Source organism: Odocoileus virginianus, chromosome 24, assembly GCF_023699985.2.
Source record: "Odocoileus virginianus isolate 20LAN1187 ecotype Illinois chromosome 24, Ovbor_1.2, whole genome shotgun sequence".
Taxonomy (NCBI): domain Eukaryota; kingdom Metazoa; phylum Chordata; class Mammalia; order Artiodactyla; family Cervidae; genus Odocoileus; species Odocoileus virginianus.
In genome coordinates, this window is record NC_069697.1 from 10,002,154 (window position 1) to 10,027,294 (window position 25,141).

Consider the following 25,141-nt stretch of genomic DNA (forward strand, 5'->3'; position numbering starts at 1 on the left):
TTTCTCCTTCCTTCTTTTGCCTTGACAAAACAGATCATTACCAATGATGAGTAAATATAAGTAATCATAACCAATGATGTTTCTTCAGTAACAATGATGCTTCTTCAGGATACACTGAAAACATTTCTGCATGTAGAGAAAACGACTGATGCCTCTTCCTAGAAAAACATGTAATCTCTGTATCCATAGTTCCACTTCTTAATTTACGGTTTATAATATATAAGAAGACATATATTTCTATATATATTAAATGAAGAATACAAAAGGCATGTTTGAGGAAAGAATTACTAAATTAGAGAATTATTTTGGAGCATAGAAGCTATGAATCAGTAAGGAATCAAAACAGCAATGCCTGCTGACCAACAGAAAGTACTTAGTTTATTTGAGGAGATATAAAACCCATAAGAAAATTCACATTGATTTTTGGTGAACTATAGATAAGCTTTCAATTTAATATTACCTTGACATTGTGGGTTCAATTAAAGAGCCAGTTCTCATTTTCAATTGGTCAAGTTCAGATCTCAGCTTTTCAATTTCTTCTGCTAACCTTTCCTAAAAATCAAAGAGGTGTTACTCGGATGATAGGCATATACCAATAATACCAACATTCGATTATGATAAACCAACTACTAAGCTTAATAACTTTCTAAAAATGGAAAAATAATTAATGTATTTTATTAAATATTGTTAGATATGACAGCAAAAAATGCCTGACTTTCCCCTTGAGATGCAAATGTAACAGCAGAAATTAATACAATTTTACCCACATTCCCTAGTAATCACTAATCCTAAATCTTTCTAAACATATGGGAAAACTAAGGTCATGACTAGCTGTACATACGTCACTTCAAAATCAGAGTAGAAAGCATAGCAGTTTAAAAAATTAAGAAAAGGTTAAGAAAAGAATGATTAAAAGTCATCACCTGATATGAGCTAAAATTATTAACTTGATATTGGTACAATAACTTGTGCATCTGAGAATTTTCTAAGATTGGCATTATCAGTTTCAGTCTGTAAACTTATGAAGACAAGGGTGGTCTTATAGCCCTTAATTAAATGCTCATGTAAGCACTCAGTTTTGTTTTCATGATTATAAATTTTATAACATTATAAATGTTTAAATGTGTCCTTCTGTATTTTCCATTGCTATTAGTTCTCCTCCTTGCAGGGGCTAATGCTGGCCACTTTCCTGGACTCGGGCTTCTTTTCTCACCGTGACCTTTTGTGAGTGTGGCCTTTGCAATGTTTATCGTATCTGCTCTTTTTATTCTTTCTACTGCCATCCTATGTTACACATATTTTTACCTTTTTCCTGAATTATTTTACCAACTTCCACAGAGGCATTGTTCCCTTCCATCTCTTCCCCATACATTCCTCTGCTAGCTGACTCATTTTTAAAGACATGTATGATCAAATAAAACTCTTGCTTATAGTTATCTGATAATTCTGATTATATTTATTAATACATTTATTCATTATTTCCACAAATACACAATGAGCACCTCTTTTGCGGTAGGCTTTAAGATACAGCATGCATGCTACAGCAATGAGCTATCAAATTTCCTGCCCTTATGTAATTTACAGTCTAGCAGAAAAGACAATAAACAATTTGGGTTTATAGGATGTTGGTAGGAAGTAGAAAATAGGAGAGTAAAGGAAGGCTCTGAATTAAGTGATATTTGAGTAAAGACCTAGAGAAAGGGAGGGAGTTAAAAAAATACCTTAAGGAAAGGAATGGCAAGTAGTGGTGGGTGCAAAGGCCTCTTAGGGGGACTATATTTGGTGAGGGAGAGGGCTAGGAAGCTTTTGCATCTGGACTGGAAAAGTTAAGGAGAAAGGCAAGTGGTAATGGGTTTAGGAAATCACGCTAACAGGAATTGGTAAGGGTAGGCCTGAAAGCTCTGTAAAGCATCTTAAAGTGTCTGGCTTTTACTCCCAGTGAGATAGAAAATGACTTGGGGATTTTTGAGTAGAGAAGTGACCTCATGATTTTGATGGCTGTGAGGTGAAGTGATGAATGGGACTGGAAGGCAGGAAAGAAAGAAAATTATTACTGCTATTCCAAAAACAGGCAAGAGGATTATGGCTTGGACAACCTTGGTGTCAGAAGGGAATGGCAAGGATATTGGTTGCATTCTGAAGACAGAACTGAGAGAATTTGCTATTGAACTGGCTAAGGGGTGTGGATAAAGAAAGAGTTCAAGAATAGCTCCAAGATTTTTTTTTTTCATTTATTTTTATTAGTTGGGGGCTAATTACTTTACAATATTGTAGTGGGTTTTGTCATACATTGACATGAATCAGCCATGGAGCTCTCAAGATTTTTAACCTGAATAATTAAGGGGAAGAAGTTGTGATCTACTGACCTGACTGCTGGGTGGTGATTAGGTTAGTTGGTAGTTTGGGGAGTTGAGCGGATTACTTGTTAAGATTGAATGACCATGTGTCCAAATAGAGATAAAGAGTTGGCTCTTGAATAAATGAACTCTTTCAGGAAAAAGGACCCAGTACGTGATCTAAATTTGTAAGTTCTCAATTTACAGGCAGTATTTAAAATCAATGAACTCACCAAGGACTGAACATACAAAAGATATCCAAGGATGGTCCTAGGAACTTTAGAGATCAAGATAATGAAGAGAAACATGAAGAAAAGAGGTTCAGTATATTAAGGATTTTATTCATAATGGACTTTGCTGCTGCTGCTAAGTCGCATCAGTCATGTCCGCCTCTGTGAGACCCCATAGACGGCAGCCCACCAGGCTCCCCTGTCCCTGGGATTCTCCAGGCAAGAACATTGGAGTGGGTTGCCATTTCCTCCTCCAATGCATGAAAGTGAAAAGTGGAAGTGAAATGCTCAGTCATGTCCGACTCTCAGCAACCCCATGGACTGAAGCCTGCCAGGCTTCTCCATCCATGGGATTTTCCAGGCAAGAGGACTGGAGTGGGGTGCCATTGCCTTCTCCATAATGGACTTTGGGTTATAGATAATTGAGTGGAAATTTGAGGAGTTATAGGAGATGTGGTTAGATTAGGAAATGTGTTCAGCTGTATGGAATGACATTCAGAAATGACGTATGACCTGGGATTTGCTTCCTATAGAGACTGACATGGACAGGATGTAAAGCATGGAATGATTTGTACTGCTGATTGCCTGGGCAGACTGTTGGAGTTACAAGGTTCAGGTAGGTGGTTGGGGAGTGGGTTCTGGGGATCTTGCCAGAAGCACACAGAGCTTTGAATAACATAATATTCCATAATAGGATCGAGTCCAAAATTCACAATCTGGTAACATTCTAGTCCTTTAAACACATACCAGTCACAGCAAACTTCTGGTGATTCAGCAAATCAACCATCTTTGTTTTTTCTCCACACTATTGCATAGGTTTTGTCCTCTTCCCTACCCTTCTCTGTTGGTTAAGATCATATGTGCCTTCACGAGCTTGATGAAATGTCATCTTCTTCATGTAGACTTTCTGAACTACTCCAGAAAGAATTAGATGCTATCTTCTAGGCACCATACTGAATTGTTCTAATACATCTGTCTTTCAGGGGATAAGAGTATGTACATCCTGACTGTGGGACAAAATAGCTATTTTTAAATTAATATAATATGTAGCATTCAATACAGTTAGATGTACAATTGTTCCTTCTTATCTTTATTCTCTCATCTTTTCCAATACCTTCCAAATGTCATATGTTGTCAGATCTTCCGTCCTTTCCTTCCCCTCTCCTTTCCTCCCTCTCTCCCTTCATTGCTATCTTCCGTCCATCTGTTCTTCCTTCCCTCTGTTACTCCCTCTTTCCCTCCCTCCCTCCCTTCTCTATTTCCATTCCTTTCATCTTTTGTTGAGCACACATTTAATAAGTCACTTATTAAGAGAGTGACTTGGATTACTTTGTTTACCAATGCTGAACAAAATCAGACAAAATTGCTAACAAGAATTGTACATGATAAGGAAGGAGGGAAAGACATTATCAGTTACAGCTTTTAACTTTTCATAATCTGGTCCTTATCTGTCTAGTCTATCACATATTCTACAATAAGAATAACTGATTCCAGTAAAACTTTTAAGCCCATTATTATTTAAGATCTCAAACCTAACTACTCATCCTCCCTCCACTCTAAGCACCCACAATCAGGGCACAGGTACTGTATTTGAAAGACTTGCACCACAGTCCTGTGTTTCCTTAAACTTTTCTGAAACCTTCTTTAGGGCATCAGTGTATGGTGATCTCTCTTACCTGTAGTTCTTATTGTCTGTTTCACTCATTTAGCACTTGGCATCTGCTACTCTACAATTCATTGCTTTGTGATTTTTCTCCTGAGACTTTTTCAGATACTTTAGAACCAAGATTGTGTTTGCAAAGATGTAACTTATCACAACTGTTATGCACAATAGATATTTAATACATTTCAGCTAAATGTATTAACTAGACACAAACTAGACACAAATCAGTGCATATATTTTTATATAAAGTTCAAAAAGCCAAAATAATTTTTCTTTCTCTGTTAGTAGTCTAGATAGTGATTATCCTTTAGGATAAAAGTAGTGATTACAGGCTAACAATGGGGGCTTCCAGGATGTCGATTTTTAGTGTGTTGGCTTGTAAAAATTTATCAGGCTTTCTTTCTATATGTATACTTTTCTGTATGTATTATATAAGATTTAACTATTTTAAAAGATAACATCCTAAAATTATTATCAAATTTATTTTACAAAAAAACATTCACCACTGTGAAATAGAAAAGTGGACAAAATGTAAGCTTCCATAATACCTTATCATGTAAAGATTCTTCCAGATTCTTTCTGAAAGTTTCTGATTCTTGAATTAAAACATTCTACAGAAAAGGAAAGAAGAACAGATAAATAATTAATAAACTAAGGAGAAAATCATTCATTGTGTAGATTAATTTTATCTGACTCAAGAATTTTCTTTGATTCCTTCCTTGGCATCATCTATTTTTTTGGTTTCCATGGAAACTAAGTTTCAATGGAATCTTTAAACAAGACACTTGAACATTTTTAGAAATACATAATTAAAATGGGAAATGTCATTTTGTAACAGTTGGATTGACAAATAAGATAACTATTAACTTTTAAACTATTTTTGTCGACCTCTTCTTAGTCTTTTTAAAATCTGAAATAATCAGTTTACTCTTTAAATAAGAAAAAGTGAATAAAAAGCAAAATATTAGTCAAAGCTGTCACAGAGAAGAAGTCAGATGAACTCATTTTTATTACCTGATAAAAGAAAAATTTAAGATCATATATTTTAAAGATTCAATTTCTGAACCTTTATTTCATATACAGAATGAACAATTTCTAATAATGATTAAATTATTAAATAAAAATAAAATTTAGCTATTTAAAAATCAATGTTACATGTCATGATATATAACTTCCATGACAGATTTTTTAAAAATCCTTGCCATAAAAGTATTACTATTTTAAAAATATTTATATTTTTCTTATAGTATTACAAAGCATGATTTATAATAATGCATTCTTTTTAAATTTATAGATTAAAATGAAAGTAAGAGTTTGGTAACTGGCTTACATTTGGAACTGAATAGGAAGAAGGTATGCCTTATGACTTGATAGGTAAACTGATCAAATTTCTTTAACATTTTCTTGAAACAATTTTCCTGTTTTGGTTTAGTGTATGAAGCAAGGGGAAATGTCTAGTTTAAGTAGTGACTGGCATTCAGTCTAAATTTCCAAAATGATTTCTCCACCTGGGTTTTATCCCTACCTTTTTTATATCATGGAACTGGAAATCAGCTGACATAACTTTTATTGATCTGGTAGTTGCCAACTATTAATGAGACATATAAATTGTGAGTGAAATTGCAGATTGTACAAAAGCCCGCTTTTGGAAATAATATGGCTGAAAGCTTTGCATTTCTAAATTCTGTGGTGAGATTGACACTGGTTTTATTGGTGATATAAACTCACTCATAGTTTGGCTTTTAGATTAGTAGCAGGTTCAAATACTTGAAACATTTGAATGGTTCATATCAGACCTCCCTACCCTCCACTCCAAAATACTATTTTTTGTCTTAATTTTTGCATACCAGGTGAGAAATAAATGAAACACTTTCATTGCAAAAGCATACCACATTTCAATACATTTGTCTATATGATCATGCTACACATGTTATATAACATGTAACTTTTTTCATTCACTTAAAATTTGATCTTACATATTTTTATAGAAGCCATTTGTTCACTTTTAAGATGTATCAGGCTCCTTTCAAGTTAAAGAAAGTAAATGGATCCTCTGACCAATACTATGATTGCAGCAAAGCATAGAACAAGCATGATCATAAGAATATAGCTAACAATCATGTGATTTTACTGTTGGTCATTTTACCTTCTCTTCTAGAGCAGCCATCCGTTCCTTTAAATGTAGCTGTAAGCGCTCATTGGATTCTGTCAGAAGTCTGTCCACAGTATCAGATAATCTTTTGTTGTGCTCCTCATTCATTTTCTCTCTTTGCCTAGCCTTATATCCAAATAAATAAATTTAACATAAGAATCATTTAAAAATTATTTGGGCTTGTTTTTATATTTTTTCTAGTTTAAATACTGGATTTAATTTTATGTCTGTTTTGATTAAACTGGCAGAAGCTCTTTTTTTTAATGCACAGGGCATATCCATATGATTTTAAATGTAACCCATAATCAAGAAAGGCATTCATTTCTTCTTGTGTGTGTGTGTTTTCTTTTTTTTTCCATTTATTTTTATTAGTTGGAGGCTAATTACTTTACAATATTGTAGTGGTTTTTGCCATACATTGACATGAATCAGCCATGGATTTACAAGTATTCCCCATCCCGATCCCCCCTCCCACCTCCCTCTCCACCCGATTCCTCTGGGTCTTCCCAGTGCACCAGGCCGGAGCACTTGTCTCATGCACCCAACCTGGGCTGGTGATCTGTTTCACCCTAGATAATATACATGTTTTGATGCTGTTCTCTCGAAACATCCCACCCTTGCCTTCTCCCACAAAGTCCAAAATTCTGTTCTGTAAGGCATTCATTTCTTATAGGTAGAGTATAAACCCATAAACTGATGCTTGAGAGGGATGGCTCTTAAAATACATACTCTTTGAAGCTCTTGATTTTTCTCTTCGAGTTGACCTTCGAGATGCCTCATCCGTTCTTCAATATTTCCGTGTCTTTCTTCAGCCTGTTAAGAAACATGAAGAATGCACCTGACACGTAAGGTGTGGTTAAGACTCTTCCTCTAAATAAACTGAAATAAAATGTAAAGCAAGCTACTACCAACTGCAAATGTAGTTTTCAAAAAATAAACTTTCTTTCAACAGGCAGCTGAACAGCATTGCTTGAAATGTGTCAGCTACAAAGGCCTGTCACATCCAAGCATCAGCAAAACATTGGAGTTATTTATGAGCAATGAGATCAGCCAAATGTAACATGCAGACTGTGCATGGTTTGAACACAAACCTGCCATTGTCCAATCTTAAGCTCCTGAAGCACTCAACTGCACAGATGGTCGATTATCAATAAATAAAAAGTAACAAAATTTTTAGAAATGAAAAGAAAAAATTAGATGGATTCTATTTAGCAATAGAAAGTAAAGTCCAGTAGGACTACCTTCCTACGTATGGAGATCATTTCTTGTAGTTTAGCTTCCATAACATATTGATAATCATCAGATGAGGTAGAAGAGGTTGGATCAGACTAACAAGTCAAGGAAAAGGAGAGGGACAAAATTGAAAAATCAGAACGAAAGACACTGGCACTGAACAGAACATAGCACAGAATGCTTAAAAGAAAAGTGTGACAGCAAATTTAATACTTTAATAGACAGAATTGTATGTGGAAAGAACTACACTGATATTTGGTGAACATGATGCAGTTGATGGTTGTAAGTGAAAAACAATGATATGCTCAAATAAAAAGCTCCCAACCTAAGGTATGAAGGGTTAGTGATGGCTGGCGATGAAAGATTACTACAGAACGAATTAAAGCAACTCTGAGAGAGTCATGTAATAGTTGGAATTATGGGAAACCAAACACTAGAATATGCTTCTGATGCACTATCAAAAGTTTTATGTTTTGGTTTGTTACATTACTTAAAAATAATGGAAACAGTGTACCTCAATGATGAGGAGTAGGCCAAGGCAATGATCTCAGGTGAAATAAATTTGGAACAGTATTTATTATAAACCCAACTCTGTAGAAATCAGAGAAGAAGCTAAGCTATGGGTTTAATTATTATGGGGTTAATTAATAATTGGAGTATTCTTCAATTCAAGCAGGATTGAGTTTTCTCAGCAACAGTGGCAAACTTACAAAATGACTTCTGGTCTCTGAATACACACTATGGTTGTAGGTGTAAAACCTTAGCATCTACTCTTAGACACAGCCTTAATTTGACATTTTAAATGAAAATGATGAGAAGTCCTCAAAGTACCAAAGTGACGATAGTGCTGTGAGGACAAGAACACCTACAGTGAACTTTCCTGAATGAGACAAGGGGCCACTCCAAAACTGACTCTGCATTGATTTGTTGCTATGGAAACTAAAGAGTGCCCTAAAGTGGAAAAGCTGCACAGTGCCTTTGTGAGCTGCTGTTTGCCCAGTGACAAGGTTAGTTAGTGTTTTGGAGGTGAATGTCAGGTAACCACAGATGCAGAGTGTTCAACATATGACATTGCTGATAGCTGAATTGTATTAGTATGTTATGCACAGATTACATGTAAAGTTACATCAACATTTTAATCGTAGCTACAAGTTAAATAATCACAACAGTCAAAATACCTTATGTCAGTATAAACAATATTTAACTCCAGAGCATATTCTATTACATTTTAAAAGTTTATTCTAAAACAGTGAAACTTACTTTATGCAAATATAAGACTATATATAAATATGTCATGCAGTACCTGAAAAGAAATAGTAACCTATTCATGTATTGGTTCATATGCATATGTGTTATTTTATGCAGCAAATTCCAACTTAATCTATAAAATGAGCATTTAACATTTAACTCATGGGCTTATGTGAAGTATAACTCAACATTTACATTTTGTAAGATTTTCCTTCTGATATTCTTATTTCATAAATTGGCAAAGTAATGAAGAAAAAAGAAATAATCAATTTATCTCCCCAAATCTCCAACCAGAAGCAATACAGAATGCTACCATAGTCTTCAAATGCTACAAAACAATTTTATAATATTATTTAAAATTTATAATTCAATTATTAATACTGTATATAGGTCAAAATATTGCTGAAATGATATACTTTAAATTCTTAAACAGATCTGTAATTTCTCGAAATTAAATTTTAACAAGTAATGTTATGACAATTAGTCAGGTGATTGATTCAAGGTAGTCAAAGCATGAACATTTCTATTTCCAAAACTGTTCATTCCAATATACAAGTAAAGTTAGTATATCTTTCAAAGGTCCTTAAAACTTCTAGCTGTTTACATCTTAACTATTGAAAACACACCACACATTGTGAAACTTCACTTCAGAGATTAAACAAGAATTCTGTCATATTTAAATCACTATGTTTTGTTGATATTTTTATTGGTACTAAAAATGGATGAAATACCTTATGAAATTCAAGATGAATTATGTCCTTGTTGAGGGAATATGCATTTTAATTAAAGAAGTAAACATCATAAATCAAAAGACTGGGAGCCCAAAATATTTATTAGTTGTGTATTCACTCACCAAAGCCAAATTTTTCATTTTATCCCTAGCCACCAGCATTTAAAACTTTTGACTTCATGAAAGCCTTAAATGAGCTTTAGCTACCTATTTTTACACATACACACACATACATACATACATACCACCAGCAGAAGAAAAGATTGTCTTATCAACCATACAGTAAATTCAGACATCATCTCTAAACAAGAGCTGGATAAGTGTGCAAGAACTACTGATTCATGTTCATCTTAACCTGAGGAAGACTGCAATTTAAGAAAATGATGTAAATACTGCTGCTGCTGCTAAGTCGCTTCAGTCGTGTCCGACTCTGTGCGACCCCATAGATGGCAGCCCACCAGGCTCCCCCATCCCTGGGCTTCTCCAGGCAAGAACACTGGAGTGGGTTGCCATTTCCTTCTCCAATGCATGAAAGTGAAAAGTGAAAGCGAAGCCACTCAGTCGTGTCCAACTCTTCGCGACCCCAGGGACTGCAGCCCACCAGGCTCCTCCATCCATGGGATTTTCCAGGCAAGAGGACCGGAGTGGGGTCATTGCCTGCTCCGATGTAAATATTAGAGTCATGCAAAAACAGTCTGCAATTTTATGACTCCTTGATGGGATACAGAGCTTATCTTACTTTCACTCTCTAACGTGAACAGACAATTTTCAAACGAGCTAAAGTTTTAGAAAAAATTACAGGAAGAAATGGTTTTGAGAAGAATGTGAATATATTTGGAAATGGAGAAGGAATTAAAATTAAAGAGAGGAGGGCCAAAGAGAAGAAAAAGTACATAACAGATAATAAAAGAAAAAATACATATAGATAAAATAAAATATATGAAAGATTGTTAATAAAATCATTCAAAACATAGGATAGGGAGTCTAGATTTAAATTAAGCATACATCATAAATTAGTGAGAAATCAAAAATATTATGAAGTAGAAAAAGACTATGGAGATCAATAATAGTAAGATACTGAAAACAAATGGGTATTGAAACAATGAACAACTAAAGCTGGTTTTAGAGACAGTCCCTTTAGGTCTTGAGAACAGAAGATAAGAAAATGCTTAAAAATTATTTTAGCCATCAAACTTGGGAGAGCAAATGAAAGACTGAAAGACTGATCTTCAAATGTTATAAAAGGGTTATAAGCAGAGGGAGTACATTGCAAATAAAATCTCAGAGGAGCGTGAATAATGAATTAAATATGGCCATTTGAAAACTGAGTTGATATACAGCCAGTCAGTAGAGAAAACAGCAAAAAGGACAAGCAGAATGAATTCTAGCAGCTTCACACATCTTAAGAGAGATAAAACTGCACAAAAGGGAGGAAATCAAAAGGTCTAGATGAAGTAGAAGTTTAGTAATGTATTATTAGGTAGGAGTAAACTGAGGAAATACTTTGGGTGCATAAGTGAATATAGGATCAAATATGATTCCAATACAATTAAATGGAGGGCAAGACAGATGAGATACCTACTTTAAGTTATTTTTAAATTCTAAATTAAGGATTCTTAGGGATATTTAATTAAAGCCTCATTTGTCAAGTATTATATTTTAAATTATGCTTTATTCTCAATCAATCAGAGGTTAATTTGGGGCAAATTTGCTGAATTTTAAATTGTGTTTTGGGGAGTGAGAGTCCAGACTTTCTTGTATTTTACTCACACAATATTGATAACTATTTTATACTAAAGTATCACAAAAGTTCCTTTTATTATATAACCACTTGCCTAACTCCTTCTAAAATATTTCAATTCAATAAGATAAGTATAAAAATCCTTTATATTCCTCAGATGAAAAGCCTAAGTACACATATCTCAATCCATATTACAGTAATTTAAAATGTGCTTCCAAAAAATAGAATACTACTAATCTGTTTGTACTTTTTATATAATTTCAAGAATATTTCTCAAATTAAATAAGTTTATATTTATTTTAGAAAGCATACAGTTCTGAAACTGCCAGAATGGTTTACGGTAATCTGATCTGTGACTATAGAAGGATCCACATTGTATCACCCTAACCAGACAAAAGTTCTGTTCAGCTAGTTAGTCCAGTAACTCTACAGACACCCAACTATTCCAATACTTCCTGCTTTGGCAACTGTTGGTCCTTTCACTATCTGATTAGCTACCCTATGTGAATGAGCAGGATCAGTTTACTGTTCCTCTCTGATCATTTGCTTTTTCTGGAACCAACAATGTGTGCCTGCTTTTACTGTGCTGCAACAGTTGTTCTGGATAATCCTAATATCAAAGTTTATAATTTGCAGTTTACATATCTATCTGAGCCATTTACTACAACGGCACGAAGAAAAGCTTCCATGACCTAGGAGCCTGGCAGGCTACCATCCATCCTTGGGGTCGCAAAGAGTCAAGACATGACTGAGTGACTAACACTTTCACTTTTCACCAACAATGTTTAAACATCTAAAATGTGTGTACATTTTTGAATTGATATTAAAATTCAAACATGCTTTTAGTGACAAAATCTGGACTTTTATTCTAGTGACATGCATATACACTTTGAAGCAATTGCCATTTTCATTTAACTGTGAAAGGTAATAGTCGTTTGGGTTTCCCTAGTGACTCAGCTGGTAAAGAATCCACCTGCAATGCAGGAGACCTGGGTTCAATCCCTAGGTTGGGAAGATATCCTGGAGAAGGGAAAGGCTACCCACTCCAGTATTCTGGCCTGGAGAATTCCATGGACTATTCCATGGAGTTGCAAAGAGTCAGACATGACAGAGCAACTTTCACTTTCACTTTACAACATTATAATGGTTGCTAAGTTCTAAAATAAGCAAATAATTGCAGAACTTAATGTCCATAATGGAGCAGTTAATTCTGAACATTCTTCAGAATATTATTTTTATTGGTTCAGAAGAAATTTCAACTATTAAAATCACTTTCTGTATTTAATACCTTTAGATTTCACAGCTCTACAAATCCAATTTTCAACTTGTAACAAATTTTTTTCATACTGTAATCGGAAAGAAATTGCTTATGATACTTCCTGCATTTTTAAAGCTGTACAATTTATATTAAGCTTACTAAACTACTATGTCTCATATATATCCATGTTAAAATCATCATTATGTTTTTATATTTGGTGATTATTCTTATGTACACATATTACCATGGAAAATTAGCTATAAGAACATGAAACTTTGTGTTTGCTAATGTTTAAATAGGCAAAGAAATAATCACATTCATTTATCAATCATTGATTTCAACATAAATAGGATATATGTAATATAAAAAGTCATCTAAACAACAGACCAATATAATATAAACTCCATAAAGCCTATAGAAAATCTTTATAGATTCCATTTTGATTACTAGTCATCTCTATAAGTATTAACATATCTAGGTTGACCAGTTGTTTTATTGTAGTACCTTTGTCAAGGCTGCGATTCTCTGAGCCAATTCAGCCTCTACTTCAGGTAAGGTCTCAGCTTTTCTCATAGTTTGCTGCAACTTTTGCTCAGCCAGCTCGAGACGCTCTTGTAACTGTCTATTCTTCTCTTCCATCTGAACCAGGGATGAAAAAAGAGACACTTAAATTGTCACAGTTAGGATAGCAAACACCAGTCACTAGGGGCTGTGGGCTTCAGCCTTTATCCTAGAATTAAAATCAGCTGGTACTACCACATGTTTTCATATATTGCTTATCAATATTCCTTAATAAATTTAGCACATAAAAAATGAAAACCTTTTACCAACAATAGCAAAAAGAAATGAAGTTAGTAGTGAGAATTAACTTGGACAAATGAGACACAACTTAGTACTGAAACCTCAAATGCACCATAATAGCAATTTACTGAAAATCTTAACATTAGCGACAGTAGGAGAGGGAATGGATCATAATGATTGAGAGTTCAGGCTCTAGAGATGAAGTTGGGAAACTTCTGCTAAGGACCAGATAGTAAATACTTTAGGCTCTGTGTATCACAAAGTCTCTGATCCACCTATTCAATTCTACTTTTGTAGCAGAAAAGCCGTCAAAGATGATGATTAAATGAATGGATATGGTTATGTTTCGATAAAACTACACTTATAAAACAGAGCCATGGTTTTGGCATGTGGGCTATAGTTTGCCCATTCCTTCTCCAGAGCCAGATAGCCCTAGGCTTCCACTATTGACTGCAATTACTGTATGTGTGACTCTGGGAAAGCAGTCATGTTCTCTGAACCTGGCTTCCTCGGTATAATAAATGTACTTACTTTACTCTCAGTAAAATAATTGTGTAATAATTATTATACTTTACACTATAATGATTGTATTTACAGGTGGTGGCTGGGTTTAAGTGAGGTTTTATATATATATATATTGGTTAGCATAGTTTCTGGTTCATGTCTAGATCCAAAGTAAATATTAGTCATTATTTTTAAGACAGATTTCTAGATTATATACTGAAAATCACATCTATTTAGTTAGCTTGATTCTAAATTGCAGAGAATAATTTATTGCTAAGGAATACCACATTTTACGTACTCCAGGTTTTGTGAGAATGGTGAGAACACAAACCGACCAGAAGGAAACCAAGATGGAGATACTGAACCTGCCGTAGGATGGCCTCTTTATTCGCTAGCTCATTTTCCAGCTTGTCGTTCATGTCGTGGATGGAGGTAGATTCTCTCTGAGCACTGAGGTACCGCTTCTCAAGGGTCGTGATTCTTTCTTCCATGTCTTCCTTCTGTGCCATAGCCTAAACAAATCAGATTCTCAGTTTGTGTATTGTCTTATTATCATTTAAATAAAATAGTAAGATATATAAAAAAAATTATTGCTTTCTCGAGGTAAATTTCATTCTTTTCTTTTCATAAAAGGGATGCAGGATTTCATGTGTGTTTTCTCAGCTTATCTGTCAGAATTCTTACATCTTGGGTTAGCAAAAAGCATTGTCCCTTTGAGAATGCAACAAAGTACATTTTAAATCTCCCTACTGTACAACTGGTATTCTTATAAAAGAAGTGGCAGACAAATTAGCTCATTATACAGTAGAGATAAGTACAAATATGGATAGAGTTACAAACCATAAAATTGCCACAAGGGTACTTATAGTTCCAAATTGCATAGGAATTTTCAAATGAAGATAATAAATATCATCAGTATCTTTATCTTCACATATGAGTAAGAATAACTCAGTGGTTAAAAGAGAAGGCAAAAATGAAATAAAAAGTAAACTTGAGTCACACTCACAAATGAATTGACAAATTTACTTTGGAACTTCACCATTTCCCTTGTTTATTTGGAATATGATATTTTTCAATTAAAAAGAATTTAGAGACTTCAGCGAACACAGATCTCTAGGGGAAAAATCAACTATTGGTGCAAAAGGAGCAATAATTCTAAATACTATATTATAAATATAATATTAAATATTACATTAAGCAATAATTTTAAACCACATAATTCACAGATAACATGGGCATAATTTTATCTTCCAAAGAGCTTAGATGAGAATTTATTAATAGGCAGATAACCTACTTCTTTGAGATACTGGGGAAAATCAGCTACAGAAGTGGGCCTGGTGTGGTTTTCTGATAATTTGGAAAACTCTTTTACATGGTGGTGGTTTAGTCTCCAAGTTATGTCTGCCCCTTGCGACCCTATGGACTGTAGCCTTCCAGGCTCCTCTCTCCATGGGATTCTCTAGGCAAGAAAGCTGGAGTGGGTTGCATTTCCTTCTCCATTATTGTATAAGAAGCCTAACACTGAGGAGATGGCGGAAGTTTCCATATATTACTCTCAAGGTCTCTTTAATCACTTGTTCCTAACCAGTCTCTGTTACTCTCCCACAGGCAGAGCCAATCCTGCCACACCCACCGAATAGATAAATTCTCTTCCTGTTTTCCAAAAGAAGTAGAAGCCCTTAAATGGACAGCCTTTCAGCATCCTGAACTTCCCTCACCAGCACCTGGAAATTTAACCATGTCCACACATCCTTAACTTCTACCTTTCACTTTAGAACAGGTGTTCTGCCTTCTCTCAAAGTTTACGCATTAAATGTATTCTGGGTTTCATGCCTTTTCTACTGTAGAGATCTTGATCACTTTTTTCTCATGAATTTTCAAGGTGAAAGTAGAGGTAAATCCCATAACAATAGCTGAGAGAATGGAACAGGCTTATAAAAGTTTTGGTATACATTAAAGGTGGAGGGCAGAGGAAAAAGAGATGATTCAAAGAAAATAAAAATAAAAAAGATAAATCATTTGCTTGACTACTGTCCATAACTGAACTGCAACTATGAAACCAAACTGTTGGGGAGGGTAGGAAGATTCACGACAGCTTTAAAAATAAGTAAGCAAATTAATTTATCAAGTAATTAATAAAATCCTAGAGAAATAGCAAGCTATTCAAAAGAAAATGTTATTACTGAAAACCATTACTTGGATCATTTGTGGAAACTATGTACATAGTCATAATAATGATGAATATAATAAAGAGTCAGACATGACTGAGCGCGCGCACACACACACACACACAATAATGATAACACTGAATGTGATTTTGAGATGAGTGTAGTGGAAGGATGGATGGAAGAGAAAGGAAGTGAAGGAGCAAAAGAGATAAAATCCTCATATTATATGATAGCAAGACATAGTGGAAGTGAAAGTTGGTCAGTCGTGTCCGACTCATTGTGACCCCATGGACTACAGAGTTCATGGAATTCTCCAGACCAGAATGCTGTAATGGATAGCCTTTCCCTTCTCCAGGGGATCTTCCCAACCCAGGGTTTGAACCCTGGGTTCTTTGCATTGCAGATGGATTCTTTACCAGCTGAGCCACAAGGGAAGCCCAAGAATACTGGAGTGGGCGGTCTATTCCTTCTCTAGCGGATCTTCCCAAACCAGGAATCGAACTGGGGTATCCTGCATTGCAGGCAGATTCTTCAGCAACTGAGCTATGAGGGAAGCTCATACACATTTCTTAAATCTTATCAATTTACACACAGAAAGGTTTTATTTTATTAACTAACAGTTGTAGTTTTATAATTAAAGTTGTTGAAAGGAATTGTTTTATTTTTAATGTATACAACTCTTCCAGACCTCACAAAAAACATATGCTTAACTGTTGACTTTTTAAACAAATTACCACAAATGTAACAATGTGAATAATACTTCAACAGCAGTTGCTATTTTTAAGTAACAAACATATTTTCAGAGAACTAAATTCATTGATATGGCTCTTCTTTTACAAGCATGCTTTCATGATATATAAAAACATATTTTTTAAATTTTATTTTCATTAAAATGTCTATTCTTTGGGGAATTCTTTCAGTAATAGCACAATCCTCAATCCTATTACCCACTAGTCCAAATAATTTTTAAGCTTATCAAAAAGCAATACAATTGTTTGCCAAAACTACCTATGTTAAAAATATCCTTCATATCCAAAATCAAATTTATTTAAGCCAGCATCTCATATTGGAAATTTATACTTTATCACATTAAAATGGTATAAAGGAAGTTATAACTGACATGCTAATAGGGCTTTTTAAGCTCACCAAAAAATGGAAGTCAGTGAAAGTTTCCTTTCAGAAAGCTGGTTCTTTTTAAAAATAAAGGTAAAGAACTTGTGAATTGTAAGAATTTGTTTCATGATTATATAAAAAATGTTTTCTATACCTGTTTTAAGTTAGTAGGATTTTGACCTACTCTAGTTTGGAAGTTACATGCCTCAAATACAAAATATAGCTCTTTAGTACTGTCTTCAATAAATATCACTTACACAGGCAGTTATATAAGACTAGGAGCAGTTCTAGACAACAGCGGCACTCCTCTGAAAACCTGTCTGCCTGTGGAAGGTACAGAGCCGCAACAGAATCTCAGCCTTCAAGTTCACTCCTAGGAAATGCACACCCCCAGAACGAAGGAACAAAAGGTGAGCGATCACAACCACACACAAAGCAGAAGGGCAACGGCATGTCTTCCTCTGTAGAATACAGCAAAGTGATTTTTTGTATTCTTTTGAAATCAAAAAGCACTTAAGGTTTCTGCTAGATCTCCTTTCTGTCATTACTACTGCTGCAACTAGTAACACTTCTGTTTTAAATGCAAGCCTTTGAAGGGCATGAACCAGGTCTCAAAGTACTTTAAATACCTCTCACAGAAGCCTTTAAGACCTTACGAAATGCCAAACAACAATTAATATAAAGGTAACATTTTTTTGGCTCAGAAAGTCTCAGAGCATTTCAGTCTTTAAAATCACAACTGATAATTTTCTTAGACATCTAGGTTAAGTTTAAATAAGAGAGAAATACCAAAAGTAATGGCTAAAAGGATTGAAATTAGGCTTTGTTGCCCTCTTTGACTTCCTTAATCCTGCTGAACTTCAAGACCAAATTAACACCTACTTGGTTATTTATGTTTATACTAATGTTCAAAAGCGTGAAACTCAATCCATCAATTTGGCAAAAATTATCCAAATTATTTTTTCAACAGTATATACACTTCCCTAGATCATAGCCATCCAAACAAAAGCTACTATTTAAAAAACTTTTCCAAAAAATTTAGACTTACTCTATTTTCTATATTTTTTAGTCCAATGATGGTAGGGTTTTCAGAGTATTCCTTTAGAGTGCCTACAATTGTAAATTGAATTGTTATATATCATATTGCTAATTTCATTTTCATTCAGACCTCTGGGAATGTTATAACAATTTTGTAGCCCAAGAAAAAATTCTAAACCTAGTTTACATATATAAATGTCTTACAAAATTCAGTTAAAGGCATACATGTGCTTCTTCAGAATGTGACTATGAGGTAGTACATACTTGCTTTTAATCCTAGTTTTTGATACTTATTAGCTCTGTTCTAGGTAAGCACTGTTTAATTTTTCTATGTGTCATCTTCTTTTTCTTAAAATTTGGTCTTTGGTTGGAATATTAATACCTACTACATAACATTGTCATGATATAATATTGTAAGTGCCTTGCATGATGTCCTATCTATAGTATACACTCAGTAAATGCTAGCTTTTTTATTATCATGTACAATACCCACTCAAAAAATAATAGCTTATTATTATTTATTTATTATTTTTATTATTATTATACCTACAATTATTAATAGCTGACTGTGACATATGTTACATGTAAGAATTATTGGATGGGACTTTGGTATTTCATTTTTAATTCAATGATTCACATCAGAGATTCAATTTACAACTGCAGGCTGTGTTGCCAAAAATACATTTTGAATTTACAAGTTGGAGAAATGTCTTTTCACTGTGTATTACTAAAAATTCTAAATAAGAAAGCTTTTACTAGTTCCTGAAAACTTCAGGCTAAACAAAGGAGAAAAACTGTATAAATAATTAATTTTCTCTTGGCTTGAAGGCTATAAACTATATTATATCAAATACATGTAATTCTATAAAAACTTGGAGCTACTAAAGTGCAAAAATATAACTCCATGTTTCAGATAACAGAAAAGATTAAATTATATGTACTCACTCATACAATCACTTAGTGAACATTCAGAGGTCTTAAGAAGTTGGAGTGATAAGTTGTTTTTATTCATAAAACAAAATATAACTGAAATACTTCACAGAAAATTTTAGCTCTTTATTTATCAATATGTTTAATGAGATATTACTATCCAAATACCTAACTAGTAGCCTTTTTTAAAGGGTGGAGAGGTAATTCAGTCTCCGCCATGAGACTGACTATATTTTCTAGTGTGAGTCCTGTGCAAAGCTTCAACCAAGCCCCTATTCTAACAGGCCACAGTCAATTTAAGGAGCACTTATGATGAAACTTCAAACAAAAATAAATTTTGAATAGATTTATTTCTTGACAAAGAATATTTGCTAAAACAGAGTCTGAAATCATTAATGAAAGATAACCACACAATTTGTTTCAGATATATTTGACTATGCATATGCACAGCAACTGCATTTCAGTTTTTCATTTTATGGTCAATTTTTGTTATTCTCTATTTTTTTCTTAATTAGACAAAAACTATAGAGATAGCAAGGAGAATCACCTTATTTTGTTTTCTACTTAAAAATCTTGCAAGCTAGTAGACAAGGATACAAAGCAAAGTCTGAAATTTTTAATGTTTATATGATACCTTTTGAAAGTACATGATTTTCATATTTTTTTGCTTATAGAAAAGGTAAAAAGCTTGATAATATAGGAAGCAGTTATAGTGAGCTGCATTCTTTTTGATGGCTTCTATTACTGAATAAATGATTGCATCTTGCTGATTTCGAAGCTACCCCTAGTGGAAGAAGCACAGATTCTGAAGCTGGAATAGTCTTGCATTCTTTATGGTGCTGGGAAGTGGGGAAGTGGTGTGTTGGGAGAACAGTGGGTAGGCCTTGGACAAGTTATTTACATAACCTTAGAAAAACGGCACAATTAGAAGTATCTTCCCTATAGGATGGGAGAAATTAAAGAAATTAAACATAATGCATCTGTAATAGATTCCAAGGTTGCTTTTCAAGTGATTTCTAGCAGCAAACCAGAGTCCCAGGGCCTGTGACCTGGATCTTACAGGAAATAATTTATTTGGCCTTCACAGTGTCCTTAATACACACACACACACACACACACACACACACACACACATGATGCATCCAAAAAGACAGGTAGAATATAGGTTCCTTGTCCAGATCTCATTAACCCGACCACTTCCTACTATACGTAGATCCTCTTCACACAGTTATATTGCTTGCCTGGGTTCTAGAAGCATTTGTGTTTGCACCACTCTCCCTCAAATGTGAATGATGAGAAATATTCCTTTCTCATGAAACCTTTCTAAATTATAACTACATAGAAATTATAGAGCTGATAAGAATAGTTATATTTGAAAAGAATTTCTTGTGAAAGCAGAGCACACCTTAGCTATTGAAAGGAATTCCTAATTTGAACAAAAATATCCGGCATCAGATATATGACTAATATTTTAAATCTGACTCAACTTTTTGTCACCTACATCCAAAGACTATTTAGAATCAAAGTTTTATTTTTACACAGGTCATAAGAAATGGGTAGCTGGGGATACTGGGCTCTATCTGCGAGTGATGCTGGATTAAACAAGTGTAAATAGAACAGGTGAGTCTTAAGTGAAAACAAAACAAAACACTGCTAATTCTGTGGGAGTAAGAGATGAAGAAATAGAAAATGAGAAAAAGTTCAAGAAATGGCCCTGGTGGTTCATTGCTCAAAAATCCTAGCATTCCATAACAGTAATACAGAAGAGAGGTTACACTTCACCTACTTCATAAATTTGAGTGGTGGAAGGAGTGAAGATGAGAGATGCATTTGTGAACTGTTAATTCATATAAAGGCGGACATGCATGCTAAATCGCTTCAGTCATGTCTTACTCTGTGTGACCCCATGGACCATAGCCTGCCAGGCTCCTCTGTCCATGGGATTCTCCAGGCAAGAATACTGGAGTGGGTTGCCATTTCCTTCTCCAATATAAAGGCATAGAGAGCAGAAAATCATTATCTAAGCAGTGGCAGATTGGTCTCTCACTTCATGGATCATCTATCTTACTCTAAGATAGTAGGCATTGTTTGCGGACATATTCTGATTTCATCCATGCCTTTCGATGTTTACACCAAACACTCATAAATATCCATTCTTTCAACAAAGAGCTTTTGAGTGCCTATTATATACTCAATAGTTGTATATGTGATTAAAATAGAGCAATGAACAAAACTAGACAAAACACAAAATCCCAGCTCTTATGAATATTTATGTACACTGGAGAGGGAGGCATATGACAAACAAGTAAATCAGTGAAGTATATGCTGCTGTCAGATGGCAGCAATTCTGTGAGGTTTTTAAGAAATGTAAGAAGGCGGGTGTATATTTATAAACACGAGGCTTGGAGAACTCTCCACTGAGAAGACATACGAGTAAAAAGGAGAAGGAAAAGAAAATGCAACAGAATAGATGTGGCTTAAGAGGCCACAAAACGGAACTGAACGGATTAAAGTGACAGAGTAGTAGATGAGTTCCAAGAGGTCAGATGCTGTAGTGGAGATGGTATGACTGTAGACAACTGCAAGGGCCTTGCTTTTACTGCAAGTAGAATAGGTAGTGATTGAAGAGCTTCAAGGAGAAAGTGACTTGAGCTGACTCACACGCTAAGAGGTTACTCCGGCTGCAGTGCTGAGTACAGACTATTATGATGCTCCAATGAGAGACGATTGCTCTGTGGGATAAGACAGAGCCATGAAGACTGGGGCAAGAGGTCATGTGACAGATACATTTTGGAGTTGGAAGTAATAAGATCTGTGGATGAGTCAAATATAGCGTGAGTAAAAGAGAGGTACCGAGGACAGTGCCTAGGTTTTTGGTCTGAACACCAACAGTAGTATTGCTGTCAGCTAAGATAAGTAAGGCGACAAGCAAGTCTGACTCCTTAGGGGGAATATCAATAAACCAGTCTTGAGGGTGTTAATTTTGAGACACCCATTAGAGATCTAGATTCAGGCATCTGGAAGTCAGGAGAGACGGATAAGCTACAGATGCAAATTGGGAATCATAAGGCCACGGGTAGTTTTTGGAGCTATGAAACAGCATGAATTTACCAGGGGAGTTAAGGCTGGTGGAGAAGGGAAGGCATTCCCCGGTTGGGGATGAGAAGCAGAGCCAGCAGAGAAGCCTGAGACGGGGGCAGTCGGTGAAAATGCGGGAAAATCAGGAAGAGTGTGGCGTGCTGTTAGCAGGGTGAGAAAGCACATCGGGAAGGAGACCAAGTGCTTCAAAGGGCTGAGAAGTGGCTCCTGGATTTAGCAACATGGAGGTCAGACTAAATAAGAACAGTTTGGATGGGACTGTGGAAGCAAAAGTGTGACAGATAGAAGGGGCTCAAAGGAGAATGGGAAGAAAAGAACTGGACACACAGAATCAACTTTAATAATAGCTAGTTAATGAAACACAAAAGATAAAAAATTAAAAATATGATTTAAAAGAACATGGAAAATGGAAAATGTGAAAAGTCAAAGAAATTTCAGAAATGTAGATAACTTTTCTTTTTAATTAAATAGAGTGATAAAGTGAAGATTCTAAACTTTGCACTTTAGTTGGTAAGATGATTCGGCAATGTCACAAATAAGACATCTCCTTGTAACTTTCGACAAAGTACTCTTTTTCAAATAGATGATGTTATGTTTAAAAGAACTGAATATATAGAAAAAGAAAGGTTCCCACTGTCACACATGTACATTCACATTCATAGATACAAAACCAAAATAAGAGAGAAATTTTTAAAGTAATGTCTGTGGGTATTCCCATCTGCTAAGAGTATAGCAATTCATTATTCATATGCAAATCTAGAGTTATTTAAAATTAACAGCTTAAAACTTTTAAAAATTCATTAAAAAACTAGTTTTTATTACTTCTGAGACTTGATACCAACATTTTCTTTCTGTACATATTGAGAGGAGTGATGAAATAAACTATTTTTGCCTTAGTGAATAAGTTTCATAACTAACATAATGTATTCCAATTTATGATCTTTTGAGAAAATATGAAAGTATATGCCATTAGGGGAAATTATGGAAAAAACATCTCAGAGGCAGAATTTAGGGAGCAGAGGCTGAAGTATTATGAATCACTTACTTCTCTAATGTCCCTTTGATACTTAGTGTTCATTTCTTCTGTTTTAATGAGGTCCTTTCTTGCTGTCTCAGCTTCCTGTTCCACCTCTCCCACTCGGGAAGAAAGGGCTGCTAAACGTTCTTTCATTTGGGCCATTTCATAGTTTTGTTTTTCAAGCAATTCTTGTAGTTCAACTATTTGACTTGTTTCATCAGTTGAGTCTATAGAACCATTGGACAATCGCTGTGGAAAAAGAGAAAGAAATGACACTTAGAATTGTCTACCTCTTTAATTTGAAATCCATGAACTTAAAGATGTAAGACTGATAAAGATTTCATACTGAACAGTAAGAACTCTAATAGAACTAACTTTGGAGGAAAACTAAGCTTCTCAGAAAACTCTTAATTGACATTAAAATATAAAAGTAGACCAGTAATTTTCAAATAGGTTAAAAGATGCATTTGAACTGGAAGGTACTATACATACACTACACACAGGTAAACCTGTGTATAGCACAAAACACAGGTAAACCCTAAACATTCAGTAAGTGTCAGCTATTTTTAATCAATTACATATAAATTTACTATAAATAAATAATACTACATTTATGTAACACAGCATATCATTAGTAAGAAACTATGTAATATTTTCTATTTTTATTCAAGATCCTCTATGAATTTGCAAGTCATTTTCAATGACACTCAGTAAAAGAGCTTACACAACATTTTTCTTCTAAATGAGGTTATTCCTATTGTGAATCTGACCTCGTTGGAACAAAGGTATAGCATAGAAAAGTCTTGCTTTCTATATTGCTATCAACATAAAAGTTATGAGTCTGCACAATCCACAGGAAAGAGGCTGAGTTTAAATAATTTGAGACTGATTTTTCCTCTTTTTGAAGGGGCTGCCTGGAAACCAGGGTGATCCACGTCTTCAGAAGGATGCCCTACAGCCAAGCTGCAGGAACTGGGGAGAAATAAGTGCTAACAGAAAAAGATCACAATCAAGTAGAAATAGGAAAGTGTGGACAGAAAGCAAAGAAAGTACTATCAATTCTTCTAGAACGCCTGTTTAGGAAATGTGAATTTGTTCTAGCATGATAAATACATCAAGGAACAATTTGAACGTAATGTAATTTGTGTTTTCTTATGTACAATCTCATTTTTGAGAATCACTGGCTGAATGCAGAAAAACAGACTTTGCTGAATCAATCAGTGTTGAAATATATTAATCAAAATGCCACACATGCTCATTCCTCAAGCATCGAAGACCAACCTCACACTTCATTGAGCAGTTCTGGTTAACCCATCCATATCTGTTACACCTGTCTGATTTTACTTACCCCTCCCTTCACCACATCACAACAGTTCACACTTATACCCCTTCGGACATCCATTTTAATAAGCAAAGTTCACATTTTTTTCAAAGTAAAGAGTTAAATTTATCATAGCAGTTACGGAATTCTTAACCATTTAACATGGGTAAAACTGTGCGTCCAGTTTTACTAGTTTTCTATTTCTTTTTGAAGTCACTGAGCTGTGTGGCAAACCCCTTCCCCCACGAGCTCTGTGTTTTTTATTTTGCGATTTTGCATAACTCATGACACTTTGGAATCAAATGTCACATTAGACAAAAGGTGGTGCTAGTGGTAAAGAATCTGCCTGCCAATGCAGGAGACAAGAGACTCAGGTTCGATCCCTGGGTTGAGAAGATTCCCTGGAGGAAGGCATGGCAATCCACTTCAGTATTCTTGCCTGGAGAATCCCATGGACAAAGGAGCCTGGTGGGCTACAGTCCAAAGGGTGGCAAAGAGTCAGATAGAACTGATGTGATTTAGCACGTGCGCAGATAGGAGAAAAGGAGGACTATCAAC

General features: G+C 34.8%; 1 protein-coding gene across 21 annotated transcripts in view; it reads right to left on the reverse strand.

Annotated features, from left to right (window-relative positions):
• The window catches only part of PPFIA2 (PTPRF interacting protein alpha 2), a 500,106-nt gene that overhangs the window by 101,469 nt on the left and 373,496 nt on the right, over window positions 1-25,141 (reverse strand). For 11 of the 21 annotated variants that reach the window (XM_070454264.1, XM_070454272.1, XM_070454269.1 and 8 more), the window contains 8 exons: window positions 23,290-23,511; window positions 14,262-14,408; window positions 13,096-13,230; window positions 7,623-7,709; window positions 7,111-7,194; window positions 6,376-6,507; window positions 4,778-4,840; window positions 461-552 (listed from right to left, as the gene is read on the reverse strand). In XM_070454264.1, the coding sequence (XP_070310365.1) occupies window positions 461-552; window positions 4,778-4,840; window positions 6,376-6,507; window positions 7,111-7,194; window positions 7,623-7,709; window positions 13,096-13,230; window positions 14,262-14,408; window positions 23,290-23,511 (962 nt within the window). The remainder of the gene's footprint in view (window positions 1-460; window positions 553-4,777; window positions 4,841-6,375; window positions 6,508-7,110; window positions 7,195-7,622; window positions 7,710-13,095; window positions 13,231-14,261; window positions 14,409-23,289; window positions 23,512-25,141) is intronic. The other 10 variants (XM_070454278.1, XM_020890237.2, XM_020890223.2 and 7 more) reach the window with 1 other exon arrangement.